Below are 18,360 nucleotides of genomic sequence, written 5' to 3' on the forward strand. Positions count from 1 at the left end.
TAGAGTGCTTATTATATCGGAAATGTTACTCTGGGTTTTGGGAATTATAACAGTAATTCACCACGGCGCTTCTTGCCATTTCAGGTTAATCACGTCCGAACAAGAGACTTTGACTGCTGCCTTGTTGTACCCCTCATAGCAGAATCTGGTAATAAGCTGGACCTGGTTATTAGTAGAAACCCCCTGGCTTCACAGAAGTCCTTAGAACATACTCTACCAGGAGGAGAATGGAGTGAACAGAACAGTGCTTTTTTCCAACAGCCGAGCCACGGTAGTAATTTGGAGATACGAGAACCCACTAATACACTATAGCAACGCTTTTTATAAAGCGGGACAAAAGACAATATCTACATGGTGCTAAAAAACAAAAAATAATCCCTTTAAGATTTCTGTGACATCTGAAGCACAGATAATCACGTGGCATTAACTGCAAGCACAGGGGTCTTTTAAATCTCTCATGGCTCATGTTCACTTTCCTTTTCAAGTTGAAGAGGTTTCTTTGTTGGTGATCACTATGGTATATGACAGGCAAGCCCCTGCCAAACCCAATGGTAGAGAAAAAGAAAAACAGGCCACCCCTCTCTACAGTTAACATCAGAGGACATTTTTCCACAAGTCCATCTTCCTGTTCCTTTTTAAAAAGAGAAATGTCTGTTTGAAAATAATTTACTTAATTCACTTTGAAATCAGTTTCTTACTACGAAGTTATTCATGTAAGAATTTAACTGACAAGGCTTTTCATAAAGCTGGCTCTGCTAGAACTAGTCTGGTGAACTGCTGGGACTTCTGCTATGGGAGGGGTACAGGTATAAAATTATCTTACAACGTTTCAGCAACGGTGCACGTAGGAGACCATAATAGGTGGTGGTAAATGTTTTGCCCAAGTATAGGAATGATTTTAACTAAGATGTATGCTATTCCCTATGCAACAAATTATCAAACAGGATATGTCTTGTGACCTGTTTTTTTTGTTTTGTTTTTTTTTTTTAAGGACACATTTTTTAATAGCTGAAAACTCTCTGGTAATGAATTAGGGTGTTTAGTAACACTGAGAATTAGTTAAATTATCTTATTTTTAAAATTCAAGACTAAGAATTTAAGGGAGAATGAAGAGTCTATTAAAATGAGGTTTATCTTAAGGATAGGCAAATCAAACTCATACTGCTTGACATGTTTTGAAAACTGGTTACACTGAGGGGTGTACAGCACATGTACGTAAATGACTCTGGACTGTCTTTTGTTCTGAGCCATGCCACTGACTGAAATTGTAAATACATTTTCACAAAATGCATTGCCAATTATTACCATCCCCCAAAGCAATAAACTGTACAGTTGCTTTTAATGTCTGTCAGCAACTGTTTTCATTTGTTCAGATATTTTGAATAGTTACATTAATAACTGTTATTTGGTGAATATTAAAAAAAATAGACCTGTATATTGATTGTAGAATCTCCATACTGAAAAATTATTTTCCAAACATCTTTATTTTGGTCAATAATTAAACAACTGCTTAGGTGAAGCATCTGAACACTGTGTCCTTTGTTTAAGGAAAAAGTTCACCTTTCGTTTCTGTGCAAAGAAATATATTATTTCAATCATATTCCAGAACCGCCAGGGCAAGAAAGTATAAAGCAGAATCATGTTAAGAAAAAGATCATGAGTCACTTAAATATGTATTTTTATTTGTAACAAACAAGTATTAAACTGTAAAGTATTTTTGTACAAATTTAATACTTTAATAGCATGGTATTTATCGTCTATGTATGGTTTTGGGGAATTCAAAATTGTTGCAAATATTTGTATGGGAATAAAAAACCCTCTACCAAATGGAATAAACAGTGATTTTAAAAAGCCAAAAAAAGAAAAAAAAAAAAAGACCTTTTTTTTTGGTGCTTTGGATATATTTTAGTGTTCTCTACTGAGCCCTACACAATACTAATGGTTGCATAATTTTCTAAAGGAGGAAGATTTTGCCATAAACTTGAAAAGCAGCGTGAAAGAGAAGAGCTATGGTTTTGATATTTGATCTGGGTTTGAATTCCAGCTCTGATACTCACTGGGGGTATGAAATTTACTTTTTGAGTCAGTCTTCCCACCTGTGATACTGAAGGTCATATCTACATTCCAATACTTTCATGAGGAGAGGTGTGACACATATGTAAAAATGATGACACACATGTAAAAATGCTGAAAGAACAGGAACACCTCTAAGACTAATGATAACATTTATATTAGGTGACAAAGCTTGGTCTTGAGTCTAACTTAAGGATCATATCTACCCCCTGAGAACACTGTATGTATTCCATAAAATATATTTTCAAAAACTATTAGCATGATTAAAATTTACATATTAAAAAAAAGAAAACTATACCTTATAGTCTTAACATTTTCATTTTTGCAAATTGCCTAGCAGGCTTTGTAAATTCACAGGAACAAGTCAGGATGTCCTTTCTTGCCACTTCTTAACAGGGTACCAGAGGTTCTAGCCAGGGCAGCATAACCAGGAAATGAAACAAAAGGCAACTAAATTGGAAAGGAAGTAAAACAAACTCTACTTGCAGATGACAGAATCTTGTATATACCAAAATCTTAAGGAATCTGCTAAAAAAAAACCTATTCAAATAAATGAGTTTTAGCAAGGTTGCAAGATACAAGATCAATATATAAAAATCAACTGAATTTCTATATAGTATTAATGAACAAAACTAAATTAAGAAAATAATTATAGTCTCATAGGATCAAAAATAAAATAGGAATAAATTTAATGAAAGTACCAGAGTAGGTGTGGAAGATAGCAGAGTAAAAGACCCTGCACGCACCTTCTCTCACAAGCACCAAAGTTCCAACGATTTGCAGAACAACCATTGATGAAAAAGACTAGAACCTACCAGAAAAGATCAGAAGGGACCATAACAAGAAAGGAGGAGAGGATCTGCAATCTAATCAAATCACACATCCCCCTGGTGAGTGACCCATGAACTGGAGAATAATTATCACGCAGAGGTTCTCTCACAAGAATGAGAGTTCTGATCCCCCACATAAGGGTCCCCAGCCCAGGGCTCCAGCACTGGGAAGACAAGCCCCCAGAGCATTTGGCTTTGAAGGCCAGCAGGCCGGTACTGAGGGCTTCCCTGGTGGTTCAGCGGTAAAGAATCCGCCTGCCTATTCAAGAGACACGGTTTCAATCCCTGAGTCAGAAAGATCCCCTGGGGAAGGAAATGGCAACCCACTCCAGTATTCTTGCCTTGGAAATCCCATGAACAGAAGAGCCTGGCAGGCTACAGTCCATGGAATCGCAAAAGTCAGACACGACTTAGCAGCTAAACAACAAGGCTGGAACTGCAGAAGCTTCACAGGACTGGGAAATAGAGACGTCACTCTCAAAGGGCACACGCAAAATCTCACACATACCAGGATCACACACACTACAAAGAATCAATGATAGGCTAAATGATACAGAAGAGTGTATCAGTGAGCTGGAAGACAGTAGTGGTCACTGCCGCTGTCCAGAAAAAAGAAAAAAAAACAAGGACACTTTAAGACACCTCTGGGACAACATTAAACACATTAATATTTGCATTATAGGGGTGCCAGAAGAAGAAGAGAGAAAGGACCTAAGAAAATGTTTGAAGAGATAAAAGCTGAAAACCTTCCTAACCTGGGGAAGGAAATAGTCAACCCATATCCAGGAAACACAAAGCTTCATTCAGGATTAACCCAAAGAGAACCAAATCCGCCAAGACACATTGTAATCAAAAATGCCAAAAATTATAGAGTGAATACTAAAAGCAGGAAGGGAAAAGCAACAAATAATATACAGGGGAATTCCCATAAGCCTGTAAGCTGATTTTTTCAGCAGAAACTGCAGACTGGAAGGGAGTAGTACAATATATGTAAAGTGATAAAAGGGAAGAAGCTACAACCAAGAATACCCTACCCAGCAAGGTTTTCGCTGAGATTTGATGGACAAATGAAAAACTTCACAGACAAGCAAAAGCTAAAAAAATTCAGCCCCAACAAAACTAGCTTCACTACAAATGTTAATGGAACTTCTCTAGGCAGAAAAGGCCACAACCAGAAACAAGAAAATTATGGAAGGAAACAATTTATCAGTAAAGGCAAATATACAGTAATGGTAGGTAATTATCCACACACAAAACTAGTAGAGATATTAAAAGATAAAAACAGTAATATGACCCGTATCTATAACAAGCAGTTAAAGGACACAAAAAACAATCAGATGTAAAATATGGTATCAAAAACAGTAATCATGAGGAGAGGAGAGTACAAATGCAAGGAGTATTTAAAATGCATTTGAAATGAGATCAGTCACCTAAAACAATCACAGTTATATACAGACTGCTATATGAAAATCTTATGGTAACAGCAAACCAAAAATCGATACTAGATATACACACAAAAAAAGAAAAAGCAGTCCAAAATAACACTAAAAATAATCATCAAGTCATAAGAAAACAAGGAGAAAAAAGAGACCTACTAAAACAAATCTGAAACAACTAACAGAAGAGTAACAAAACATACACATCAATACTTTTCTTAAGTGTAAGGGGACTAAATGCTCCATCAGAAGACACAGACTGCCCGAATGGTTACAAAAACAAGACCTGTATATATGCTGCCTACAAGAGACTCACTTTAGATCAAAAGTCACATACAGACTGGAAGTGAGAGGGTGGGAAAAGACATGCCATCCAAATGGAAAAACGAAGAAACAGTCAGAGTAGCAATACTTGTATCAGACAAAACAGATTAAAAAAAGACTTACAAGAAACACATTTTTTTTTTAATGGTGGGCTCTTACTCCACCATACAAAAAAAATTAACTCAAAATGAATCAGAGTTAAATGTAAGACCTAGAACTATTTAACTCTTAGATGAAAAAACAGAAGTCTTCATAAAGGATAAGCAATGGTTTCTCAGGTATAGCACCAAAAACACAAATAATAACAACAACAAAAATACATACATTAGACATTATCACAGTTAAAAACTGTGTTTCAAAGGATACCATAAAGTGAAAATAAGATCTACAAAATGGGGGAAATTTTGCAAATAATGTTTCTAATAAGATACTGGTATACAGAATATATAAAGAACTCATACTAGATAATAAAAAGAAAAATAACCCAAAACTGTAAGTGGACAAAGGATCTGAACAGACATCCCTGAAAAAGACATACACATGGCCAGTAAGCACATGGAAAGATGATCCACATCATTAGTCATAAGGGAAATGCAAATCAAAACCATAATGATATGTCACTCCATATCTACTAGGATGGCTCCAATTAAAAAGTCAGGTACTAATGAATGTTGGAGAGAATGAAGAAACTGGAACCCTCACACCCTGCTGGTGTCAACAGACAATGGTACAGCTGCTTTGAAAAAGTCTAGCAGTTCCTCAAAAAGCTAAACAGAGCTACCATGTGACCCAGCAATTTCACAACAAGGTATATACTTAAAAGAAATGAACATATATACCTGTACAAAAACTTGTACACAACGTTATTTATGATAGCCAAATAGAGGAAACAACCCAAATATCCATCCACTAATGAATGGATAAATTCAATGTACCATATCCAAGCAATGGAATATTTGGTAATAAAAAGAAATGAAGGGATTTGCCTCACTGCACTACTAAAAGCAAGAAGGCTTATTAGCAGCGCTACTAGAGCCACTTGCAAAAATTCAGCCAAGGTTCCTGATCTCACAGTATCAGCTCAGACCAGCATGGTCTCACCTGCAAATATGACATCAATACACACCACCAGTTTTTCCTTCAGTACACAAAGGATATAGTTACAATGTGCATGAAGTCTGAAAACATTATTCTAAGTCAAAGAAGTCAGTAACAAGGGACCATATATTGTATAATTCCATTGGAGAAGGGAAATATAGAAAACTCTCAAAAAAAAAAATTGAATCACTCTGAGAGAAAAAATATTTTCAAAGTGGAAAATTTTTAAAACAATAAGAAATGATAATTGTGTGACATGATAGACAAGTTAATGCTACAGTGGTAGTATTGCAATATAGAAGTATTAAACCAACATGATGCACATTATATCTTAAATTAAACAAAAACCAATGAAATCCCTGCTCAGAAGGAATTTCCAGGAAAATGTACCTAGGAGACCCAGGCAGCAGTGATGGAGCAAGTGGCAACCTTGAGAGGTGACCAGTTTACAGTACACAAAATACCCTAGAATATGTGTTAATAATTTAAGAGATGGAATTAGTTTATCTTTACCATTGCTTCAACCCATTAGCAAAGATCACCCACAATGATGATGGAATTTAATAAGGCATTATTCTAAAAATAAAACAATTTTAAAACACTTTTAAAATTCCATGGGCAGAAGAGCCTAGCAAGATATATAGTCCATGGGGCTGCAAAGAGTCAGACACAATTGAGCAACTGAATAGGAAAGTTCAGAGTTTTTAAAAATACATATATAACATATTTTCCCCTCAAATATGACCAGTGCTACCAGTTCTGATGACAGATGTCAATATCATTAAGATTTTCTTTGATGAATAAATTTAAAACCGCTGCTAATACAAATACCTTAAAATAGAACTCGTTAACAAACCGTCCTCTTTTGTCTGAATCCTTCGAAGCCATGATTTCATTTTGTATTGAATGGAAAAAAACAGACAATTATTTTGAGCAATCTGAACTAAAACTAAGTTTCTTGCTTATTTGCGGATTTGAAAAGTTGCCTGGGGGTTAAACTATTTAGTCTCAAATTCCGAAGCTTAGAAGACACTTGTGGAGATGATTCTTCCACCTGTTGGAACAATAAAAATAATGTGAGTTTTATAGAAACGTAGTTGGTCTACCCCATGTACTTCTACCCCCTCTGACTGCTTCTCAGGAACGTCATACATTTTCCCACTTCTTGAGCATACCTGAACAACCAGCTGTCATTCTGCTTAGGCTCACTGTGAACACCCCAGTCCCCACCTCCAGGACTGGCATACAGAAGTGACTGTTTGCTGAATAAGTACATATATCTAACTTCTAAGAGTGTGGACAGGGTCCATTCCATAATTTGGCAGTGCAGAAGTAAAATGTGGGCAGACTTCCCTGGTAGTATAGTGGATGGGAATCCACCTGCCAATGCAGAGGACACGGGTTCGATCTATGGTCTGGGGAGATGCCACAGGGCAACTATGCCTGTGAGCCACAATTACTGAAGCCTGTGTGCCCAGAGCCTGTGGTCTGCAGCAAGAGAAGTCAGCACAATGAGAAGCCCAAACATGGCAACACGGAGTAGCCCTGCTTGCCACAACTAGAGAAAGCTCGCACACAGCAATGAAGACATGGCCAAATAAATACATAATTTAAAAAATTAAAATGTGGGCCCCTTGTTCAAAAATTAAGAATTTCAAGATGACAAGCAGAGAACATTGCAAGCATAGGGTTCCTTCTAAGCAGGAAGCCCTGTATGACCAACTGCCCAGGATGCCCGTCCATGATGCCAGCCATAGGTGTGGTTAAGTTGAAACACTCCAACTACATGAGTGCACTCTTGGTACTATTAGTATTCCCAAGCACTGGTCAATGGACCAGTACAGTCACGAAAAAGATTCACCACCACAGAGAAAGAGAAAAATAAAATTCAATTCATCATTCATCTTGCTAAATCTGTTAAGTTTAGAGATAATTAATTTTATGTGTTGATGTGGCTAACCCGAATATTTGGTCAAATACTGTTCTACATGTTTCTGGGGAAGTATTTTTAACTTGAGACTAAGAGTTAAATCAGTAGACTGAGTAAAATGGGTTACCCTCCAAGGTGTATATAGGTGGGCTTTATCCAATCAACTGAAAGCCTGAACAGAAAAAATTGACCTCCCCGAAGGAAGAAGGAATTCTGCAGTAGAGCACCATGAAATTAACTCTTCTCTGAGTATCCTCTCAGCCAGCCTACCTGCACATTTTGGACTCTTCCATCACCAGCCCTCACAATGGCATAAGCCAACTCCTTAAAATAAATCCCAAAAGATAGATTAGACAGATTAGATATAGACACACACGCTATTGGTTCTGTTTCTCTAAGGAACCCTGAGTAATAGAAGCACTATCTTTATTCAGAGACTATATGATATCTTTCCTTTTTTTTTTTAAGTGAAAATGTCATTTGCTTTAAAAAAATTCTGGAAATCAATGCTTTAAACAGATAAAATTTAGCAGTATTTTACACATATGTTTTTATTTTAAGGTTCATTTTTGTCCCCCCACCTTTTTTGTTCAGTGGTGGAAAGCTAGGCAAAAGAAGGGGGAAAAAAAAAAAAAGCACAGGTCAACATTTTCTTTGAAGACTCTTTTCAAAACTCAAAGCTATGAATCGATGGAAAAGCAAAGATTTTCATCTAGGAGGGAGGGGCTCGGGCATTTCAGTCATTGGTATGTGTAGAATTTAAAGACTTGGCTTTCATATAGCAATGTGAATATGAAGGATGAGAATGTGGGCAGCCCTTGTCATTGAATTTGATCTTTTACAAATGACACATCTCGATGCACCTGAAAGTGTATTATTATAAAACACAGACGTCCTTAATTTATCAGTCCTGAATTCTAGTTTCCTTGTTTCTAGGGATTCTTGCAAATGCCACATACTTCTGGCAAAGCATGTGAGAAACAGATCCTTTTCAAGTGGACAGCTCTGCTGGTACCACTGTGCGTGGCTAACAGCCAGCGCTGGGCAGCCCCTACTCTTCGTGTTCACAGACCTTTGGTGACGCCAGCCTCCGCCACAGCTTAAAAGCTTTGGCAAGCTCAAAACTGAAGATAAACAGTGCTGCCAATTTCTCTTTACACCATCATACAAACCGTAATTCCTCCCTCCCACGTTGGTGCTAAGAAATAAAAAGCAGACACTTTTAGAAAAAGATTCTTTCCTTGGAATTGCCTGTTTTCTGCTGCAGGTCAAAAGCTTTATTTATCCCAGGGTCTCTGTAAGAGGTAACACAGTTAATTCTTTTTTTTTTTTTTTTTTTAAGTATTTTTAGCTGAGATGGAAATTCAATCTCAGCCAAGTCGATCTTGAGTACAGAATGAAACACAAGTTTCCCAGGTGGCTCAGTGGTAATGAATCTACCCGCCAAAGCTGGAGACCCAGGAGACTTGGGTTTGATCCCTGGGTGAGGAAGACTCCCTGGAAAAGGAAATGGCAACCCACTCCAGTATTCTTGCCTGGAAAATCCCAGGGACAGAGGAGCCTGGCAGGATACAGTCCATGGGGTTGTGAAGAGTTGGACACAACTTAGCGACTGAGCATGCACACTGCATGAAACAGTATCAGCAGTGATCTTACTACTTTGAAGAAGAAGGAAAAAAATCTTTTTTTCTGCTATGTCCACTTTCATCACTTTCCGCACAAAACCTGTCCTTTGGCCTCTTTTCCCAGTTCTGGTTAATGTTACTTGGAGCCACCCGGATGTCCAAGGCAGAAGCCTAGCAATCATCCTCAGGTTCAACCTTACATACAACTGTCCATTATGTCCACTGACTCTATCCCTTAGCATCTCTACTACCTCTTTAGAGCCTAGTCATTTTGCCCAACCTACTGAAATAATCTTTTTGCCGGGAACTTAGTCCCTAGTCTCTCCCTAACCACATCCACTGAACTGCAAAGTCAGCTTCATAAATTTCAAATCACAGAGCTTTTAAAATGCTTTCCAGTGCTCTCCACTGCAATCAGCAGAACATACAATCTCTTTAGAAGAGCCTGGTCTCTTTCCCAAGTGTCCTCAGCTCAACTTCTCATTTGTATGCCATGTTACACCCATGCTATTCCATACCTGTTGTTGTCTAATATGCCTTAGAGAGCCTTTCGTGGGGCACCCCATTAGAGAATTTTTGAAGATCTCACATCCATGTGGGTTCAGAAGTAGAGAAGTTTCCTTTAGAGCTCAGCCTGGTAAAGGCAGGTTACATTAACATTTTCTCCTCTGAGTTCCCACAGCAGCCCCTTCTTATAATTGTCACCATGTTGGAAGCCTAAAGACTCACCCTTAACAAGTCTGCTACTGGCACATAAAGCAATTCTTAAGCCTGTGTAAGAACTACATTTGGAGGTAATTTACAATCCCATCTTTTTTACTCAAAACAGCATCACCGACTTGAATCATCTAACTTCTAAAACTAGGATACAAATGATTTTGGATTATTTCTAAAAACCAAAAGAGGTCTCAGTAGAAGTTTGCTTCCCTTATAAACATTCCAAAGGATCTTTCACTGTCTCTAAAAGTGATTCTCAGGAATTCTTAAAGTGAGGAGGGAGCACTACAAGAACAAATATGACTTTGAGCATGAATGTGAAAGAACAATACCCTGGAGGTCTGATTTCTTTTTTTTTAAAGCGGCTTCACTGCCATACTCAGCTTATATTTTAATTGCTATGCATTTTTAAAGTGTTATCATGTGATCAGCAATCGTGATGCAAATGCTGTCCTCAAGGGTCAAGCAGGGCGGCTTCAACTGCAGCAAAGAAGGCGTACTGTGCTGCCCAACCACTTTAGGACAAACTGGAAACGGAGCTGGATTCTGCTAGGAAAAGAGAAGGCAGCCCGACAAGAACTACTTCATCTTCCCTCCACACAACCCAACGATGGACGGCACTCCTTCCCTTCAAGTGCAATGGAAGAAGGATCCCCTGTTCCCAATCCTATCTGCTCATGCCCTGAGGGACAGTCTGATGGACTGTCCTCATCTCACCCACTTCGGGACTCCATTCCTGCAATGATCTCCCTCTCTCTCAATCATGAATTTCTTGTTTTCCATCGAACCATTCCATTAATACCCCAGGATGCCTTAAAATAAGGCATCCCTCTAAAATAAATAAACCAGTAAATCCTTCCTTGACCATGAGTCCTCCATCCACACACAACACTCTCTCTCTGCCTCTCTTCGTAGCGACCTTCTCCTAGAACCCTGCCTCCACTTTTCTCTTTAGGCCCTCACCTCCTCATCCCTGACCAAGTCACTCTAGGCAGGCTCTCGTCCCCTCCCCACCACTTCAGTCTTCCTTCTCTCTCACTCACACTTCTTTTCAGTCTCCTTTGCCAGTTCCTCCTCCTCCGCCAGATCTCTGAAAGTTAGGAGTATCCCCCCGCCAAAAAAAAAGCCTTAAGGTCTCCTCTTTTACCTGTGGCATCTCCTCAAATTAGCCCACCATTATATGCTCATGACGCCTAACTGGACATTTTGGGCTTTCCTGGTGGCTCAGTGGTCAAGAATCCACCTGCCAATGCAGAAGACATGGGTTCGATCCCTGGGTCAGAAGGGTCGCCTGGAGAAGGAAAAGAGCAACCCACTCCGGTATTCTTGCCTGGGAGATCCCATGGATAGAGGAGCCTGGCGGGCTACAGTCTATGGGGCTGCAAAAGAGTCAGACGTGACTTAATGACCGAACAACTTTCCTAACCTACCCTGAGGCTCTAAACTTCTCTACCAACCACTGCCTTTCCCAATAAATCCACATATACATCTAATCATCTAATTGATAACCTAAACACAACATGTGGAAAGAGATCCCTTCATTTCCCCAAACCCAGTTCTCCTCATGTCTTTCCTATCTCAACAAACAGCACTACAATTCACCAAGTTGCTTCAGGCAGAAATCAGGAATCATCCTGGGTTACTGTTTGTTTTACCCCCTCACATCCAATCAAGTCAGACAGACCCCATCTTCAATGGGTATCAACACTCCAACCAGAGGGAGGTGGGAGGGGGAATCGGGATGGGGAATACATGTAAATCCATGGCTGATTCATGTCAATGGATGGCAAAAACCACTACAATATCATAAAGTAATTAGCCTCCAACTAATAAAAATAAATGGGAAAAAAAATAATAAATGTATCTTCTCTGGATATACTTTTTCAGCTGCCAAAAAAAAAAAAGACTCCAACCACTGGGGACTTCCCGAGCAGTCCAATGGTTAAGACTCAACACACTTCCAATGCAGGGGCCACAGTCTGTTCCCTGCTCAGGGAGCTGAGATCCCACATACCATATGGCATAGCCAAATTAAAGGAAAAAAAAGAATCTGACCGCTTTCCATCCCCTTCCCTGCTCTTTCACTGCTCTCCCTGGGATGGCTGGTCTTCTTGCTTCCACCTTCCTTTCCACAGGTCACTCTCCACAGCAGCTGGAGGGATGGTTGTCAACCATACATTAGATAATATTACACCTTTCCTAAAAGCCCAGCAATGGATTCCCACTGCAGGTAGAATAAAATCCTAGCTGCCTTCTGTGGTTCTGCCTATCTCTTTAACTTTACATATTCTGTCTTTCTCACTCACTAGGCACACAGGTCTCTCTCTTCCTCTTCTAATGAGGTCATTCCTTTTCAGGCCTGGCATCTTCTACACCCTCTGCCTGGGACCCTCTTCCTTGGAGCCCCACCTGGCTGGCTTATTTGCGTCCTTTAGTGCTCAGCTCAAACATCACCTCCTCAGAGAGGACTCAGCACACCATCATGGCCCAGGACCACCTCCTGCCCCATTAACTTCTACTGACCACTGCCTACCTCATCACCTGTACTTTCTTTATAGGATCCTTCTTAATCTGGAAACTTTATTTTCTCTGGTATGGGTTGCCTTTGAACAAATGGTACAATGTGATGGCCATGAAGCCAGGAACCTGTTTTTTTCCCTCTAGATCACTTAGATCAGTGACCAACAGAAGAGCTACCATTTTTTACTTTTCTAAATGCTGAATGAGGGGGTGCAGAGAGAAGGAGGCATCCAAGCCAAGTTGCAGAACAAAAACCAAAAGGGAGAGACATGAATAAGTTTGGTTAAATGTGGTGAATGAAGAGACTAGAGTGACAAAAATAAAAGCAAAAAAACAAGCCAAAAAAAGGAATAGTGGGAAAAGAAATGATGCTGGGAAAGATGGACTCAAACAGAGAAAAGCCTCAAGTGGCTGAGCTACAGCACCTGAAATTTACGCAGCAGGTCCTAAGGAGCCACTGAAGGCTTCTGAACACAGGGGTGAGCTTAGCACTTAGGGGGTGAATTTGGTAACAAGGTGTAGGGTCTATCCAGAGAAGGCAATGGCACCCCACTCCAGTGCTCTTGCCTGGAAAACCCCATGGACGGAGGAGCCTAGTAGACTGCAGTCCGTGGGGTCGCTAAGAGTCGGACACGACTGAGTGACTTCACTTTCATTTTTCACTTTCATGCACTGGAGAAGGAAATGGCAACCCACTCCAGTGTTCTTGCCTGGAGAATCCCAAGGACGGGGGAGCCTGGTGGGCTGCCGTCTACGGGGTCGCACAGAGTCGGACACGACTGAAGCGACTCAGCAGCAGCAGAAGGAGGTGGTTCATCACCTCCTCTTCAGCATTAACAGCGTTCAGTGAAACACTTAACTTGGTGAAACGTTTCCTGAAACACCAAGTTTCTTCCACAGCCTGTCCATCTCCACCACGGGCCACCTAGGCATGAATTTCCAGTGCCTGGAATGTAGTTGACAGCTGAAAACTATTTGCTGAACAAATCACTAATGCACAGATTACAGCTAAAACTGAGAACAAGATCAGTTCTCAAGGGAAAAGAGAACTGAACCTTGGAAAGATGTCTCTGGTCCGAGAAGGAGAAGAAAAGGAGTGAAGAAATGAAGGGAAGATGAGCCAGAGACAGAGGGGAAGCATCAAACCAGGGAACACTGAAACCAAGAGAAGGAAACATGGAAATAGCAACTGCAGTTAAAAATACTGACTGTCAGGGGAAAGTCCAGAATGAGACCTAAGAAAAGACCTCTGAAGTTGGCAAGATGATGACTGGGACCAGCCACTTCAATGGAGCTGTGAGGAAAAAAGTGAGACCACACCTATGGAAGAGAGGGGAAGGTGATGAGGGAGATGAGCAAAGAAGGTGATGGAAGATTAAGAAGACCCTCCTGGCATGCCATCCTCACTCATCAATCCATCAACACTATCCAGAGTGCCAGCCTCAAGCAGAGGGAGAAACCTCCAACCAAGATCAAGCTAAGATTCAACTGGATATAGAAGTAGAATGGAAATCTGACAGAGGGGAGGGGAACAGTTGTTTTTTAAGTCCTGCAGCACTATGTAGCAGTAAGTAATAAAAAATACACAGTCATTTATAAGCACGCTGAGGCCAGCAATATTTAAATAAAACCTGAATATCAGTCCTACCATAAGAATTTTGCTTGGACTTTCAGCATCATTCAAGCAACATGTTCTTTTGGACCCTCTCAGTTGTGACGGACTCTCAGCTGCATCCACTTCATCATATGAAGATAATTCCCATCCTTCAGCAAAGGCGAGCAGCGTGTCATCAGCCACAGAGTCCTGGCTTCCAGGGCTATCATCTGTCACCGTGTCAGCCGTGACTGCGGACAGCGGAGATGCTGATGGCTGCGTGCTGGGTCTCCTGCTGTCCTCAGGGCTCTTTGACGAGGATGCAAACTCTGCTGGGGATGTAGAGCTCCCGGAAAGTTTGTTTTGCAGAAAATGTTTTAAACGAGTTTTCCTAGGAACGCTCTTTCTCGTGATGGCATTCCGAAGCTGAGACTCTTCTGCGATGACGTACACTCGGCGGCGGCCCCGGGTCACGGCGGTGTACACGTGCTGCCAGTGCTGGCGGCCCGCCTTCCCCACCACGTACACGACCGTCTCCTCCTCCGACCCCTGGGAGGAAAGAACGCACGCGGCACTCTTACTGCTGCACCACGGTTCCCTTCCTGCACAGTCTACAAAGGAGACACGCCCTCCAAGTGCTCTCAAGCACATTCAGCCCGGCCAGAGTATTCACGTGAATCTCCCTGAGGTGTTCCATTTTATTCATTATCCCAGAGTTGCCATTTTCTAACTACGCTGCCAAGTTTAGGTGTCAGAGACCCACAACTGGTTTATAGAAACCCAGCAATAAACTTCAAGCTGCATGCAGTGCTAAAGCTTCCCTAATAACAGGGTTTGAAATGGTTGTATGGGCTTTATGTATGTTACTTATATAGCAAAAGCACACACCGGAAATATCCAGGAACAGGACAACAGATAAATAAATATAGGTGAACATACTTGTTTTTCTACATCAAGTATCTATATATGTTGCAAATATCAAAGATGCTTTACAATATAACAAAAATTTTTAAAAACTGGAGACATATGTATAAAGATGATCACAACCACGTAACACAAAATAAAATTATTCTGATCTAAAAAATACAAGGTGAACACAAATATGTAACAAAAACAAGATAAATCGCAAAACAGGAAGAAAATTCTACCAAAAATTTAACCAGTCTATTAAACCTATGGATGATTTTTTTTCTTCCACTTTCCGTATTTTTCTGATGTTGAACCATGTATTATTGATATGTTTATCAAGATAAACAGAACAGAATGACAAACCTTTGATTTCGGGGTTTAGCAAACCAAGAACTGCATAGGCCAAAAAAAAATGCCCAATGTCACCAAGTAACTGTGGGAAAACAGTTTCAAGAAAACAATATCAAACTGTGACTATCCTTAATCCCTATGTTTTCAGTGCCAATGTAGACCAAGAAAGGGTTGGAACCATTCTCTCTCCCAATGCTCCCACATTCCTCTGCTGAAAGAGGAATTGTGGACAAAGAACAGGATGAAGCATGTAGAAAACACAGATTTGCACTTAAAAACAAACCCTGTACACACCAAACACTTCCACCTTCCTGGACACAGAGAGTTTGAATCAACACTTCAGATCATAAAAGTTCAATAAACGTTTCCTTCTAATGCTGCTGAATCTCAGAAATGAAATTAAATGATACTCATTTCTACAAAAGCTAAATACATTTGCCAGATATAGAGCACCAACACCCTGCCCTTGGACTTTATATTGTGTTTTCCTAAACAGGTAAATGTCTACCTAAACTTAACTGAGTTGTTAAGCACCCTATAAGTCTGAGAAAAGTTTAATAGCCTTGTAATCGATCTCCCTGTACCCACATTCACTGCAATACACTGTCCTCCCAGCAGCCACATCTGTCAAATGCAAACCCAGCCACATCAGATTTTGCCTAAAACCCATTAATGGCTCCCTGGGCTCTCAAAAAAGTCCTAACTCCTTAATGTGGCTCCTACAGCCCTTCAAGAGCCAGCCTTGGCCCTGTTCCCTTCTTCCCTTCCCACATGTCAGGCTCCATCCAGCACAAAAGCTTCCTTGTGGTCCTGCCTGTGCCCCCATCCCCTGGCCTCCATCTGACCCCCAGATCAACTGCACCATCACACACTTTCCGGAATCACGTACTTCCACCATCACAGGATTTTTACCAGACTGGACTGTCACCAACTGCCTTAACTGTACTTCTCACTGGACTGTAAGTTCTATGAAGGCAGGATCACGTCTGTCTCGCTCACTGTTCTTCATCCGGTGTCTCACTGAATGAACGAGGATAAAAATTAAATTGCAGCCAAAGGTGTGCTCCGAAAGCGGGACATGGGCACCTATCTTCACCTCATTGACCTCCGTGTCTTTAAATCTTCCTCAAGTCATTAACCTCTGCCAAACTTCTTAAAGGAGGCAAGTTTTATTTATTTCTCTAAATTTGTTCTGCAACTCAACAACTTGTACAAAGAGACACAAATCATTAATACCCTTCAAGATTTTATGGACCTAGAATCTGAGTGTCTACATAGAGCTTAGGGTAGGTAGGGGTCAAAAACTTTTTCTGTGAAGGGTCAAAGTATCAGTATCTTAGGCTTTGCAAACCAGATGGTCTCTATGGCAACCACTCAGCTCTTCCTTGCAGAATAAGAGCAGCCACACTGCTACTGCTGCTAAGTCACTCCAGTCGTGTCCGACTCTGTGTGACCCCATAGATGGCAGCCCACCAGGCTCCTCTGTCCCTGGGATTCTCCAGGCAAGAATACTGGAGTGGGTTGCCATTTCCTTCTCCAGAGCAGCCATAAGCAACATGTAAATGAATGCAGGACTTTGTTCAAATAAAAATCTATCTACCAAAACAGGTGGTGGACTAGACGTGGCTACCACATTGGATTAACACAGCCCTAGAAGGCCCGGGAAGTGAGCTGGCCCACACGCCTCTGATCTCCTCTCCTGTCACTCTCCCACACTGCCTTCCTTGATGTTCCCGTTTCTCAAACCTGCCAGCCAGCCTCCCCTCTTAGCACTCTGGCCTTTGCTATTCTTTCCACTTAGAATGTTCTTCTCCCAGATATTCACAAGGCTCAACTCCGGTATTTCCTTCAAGTCTTTGCTCAAATGCCATCTTCTTAGTGAGGCCCACCCTGACCACCTATTCAGAATCACACCAACAGCTCATCCTCACCTTTTTCCACAGCATTTACCACCTTCTCATGTAATGCATAGTTTACTTGTTTTTTTTTTTTACAGTTGCATCTGTTTCTATCTTCTTCCCCACACAGAAAAGAGTCTGACACACTACATATTTGTTGAACTGAACTTGAAGAACAAAGTATGCTGACACAAGACAACAATCACAGATTTTCTCAGAGGTAAGAGACATTATTATTTCAACCATGAAATAAGAGCCATATTCAATGGGAAAAAAATTCCAAGGTATCTACTCCAACCTCCACCCAGTAATAATAAAAACCCTTCACTATTTGTCTAAAAATGCAACAGAAAAACTGAATTGTAAATTTGAAGAAATCTCTCAGAAAATACAGCAAAATGCTAATGAAATTAAATTTAGGAGAGCTAATAAATTCAGGTAACCAGTTCTGGAAGTCCATTATATAATATGTAATGGACTATTATATAATTGTCTATAAAAAGTCTATTAGATAATATATAATAGAAGTTCTAAAAGAACTTCTAAAAAACAGAGAAAGCTGAGAATGAGATAATGAAATTATCTAAGAAAATTTCCCAAAACTGAAGAATATGAGTTTCCAGAATTCTAGAGTCCCCATTCTCAAGATCCCTGGGAGAAATTTCTCCAGGATCTCACAGTTAGGAATATTTGCCCTTCTCAACAACTGTTCATTTTCTTTAATCCAATAGACACAGTCAACTGGCAGCTTCTTTCTTTGCTTTGGGAACTCTGTCCTCAAGGAAACTTAAAGCAAATCTGCAGTCTATATTAACAAGCAAATAGGACGTGCCTACAGTCATCCCAATCCACTCCTGGCAGGAATCCTTTTGCCATCTTCACCTTTATTTTCCACTTGACAGGCATTTCTTTATCTTTTAAAAACTCATGCTCAACTGTGGGCACTGTTGTGACCCATTTCAAATTCTTTTTGAAACAGATGGGATAAGTTAATAAATAAAACACAATCCACTAAAAAAAAACCTATGCTAATTAATGTGTACCTACTATTAGAG

General features: G+C 40.4%; 2 protein-coding genes across 5 annotated transcripts in view; one reads left to right on the top strand and one right to left on the bottom strand.

Moving 5' to 3' along the window:
- The window catches only part of GRIP1 (glutamate receptor interacting protein 1), a 442,838-nt gene extending 441,226 nt beyond the window's left edge, over positions 1–1,612 (top strand). For all 3 annotated transcript variants that reach the window (XM_061130617.1, XM_061130618.1, XM_061130619.1), the window contains one exon: positions 85–1,612. In XM_061130617.1, coding sequence (XP_060986600.1) covers positions 85–312 — 228 coding nt within the window. In that variant the 3' untranslated portion in view covers positions 313–1,612. The remainder of the gene's footprint in view (positions 1–84) is intronic.
- A 49-nt stretch (positions 1,613–1,661) lies between these two features.
- HELB (DNA helicase B) overlaps positions 1,662–18,360 on the bottom strand; it is a 45,154-nt gene continuing 28,455 nt past the window's right edge. Inside the window, exons 12-13 of one of the 2 annotated variants that reach the window (XM_061130626.1) lie at positions 14,202–14,696; positions 1,662–6,815 (exon numbers count right to left, since the gene is read on the bottom strand). In XM_061130626.1, coding sequence (XP_060986609.1) covers positions 6,711–6,815; positions 14,202–14,696 — 600 coding nt within the window. In that variant the 3' untranslated portion in view covers positions 1,662–6,710. The remainder of the gene's footprint in view (positions 6,816–14,201; positions 14,697–18,360) is intronic. The other variant, XM_061130635.1, reaches the window with a different exon arrangement.

Source organism: Dama dama, chromosome 3 (assembly GCF_033118175.1).
Source record: "Dama dama isolate Ldn47 chromosome 3, ASM3311817v1, whole genome shotgun sequence".
NCBI classification, from domain to species: Eukaryota; Metazoa; Chordata; class Mammalia; order Artiodactyla; family Cervidae; genus Dama; species Dama dama.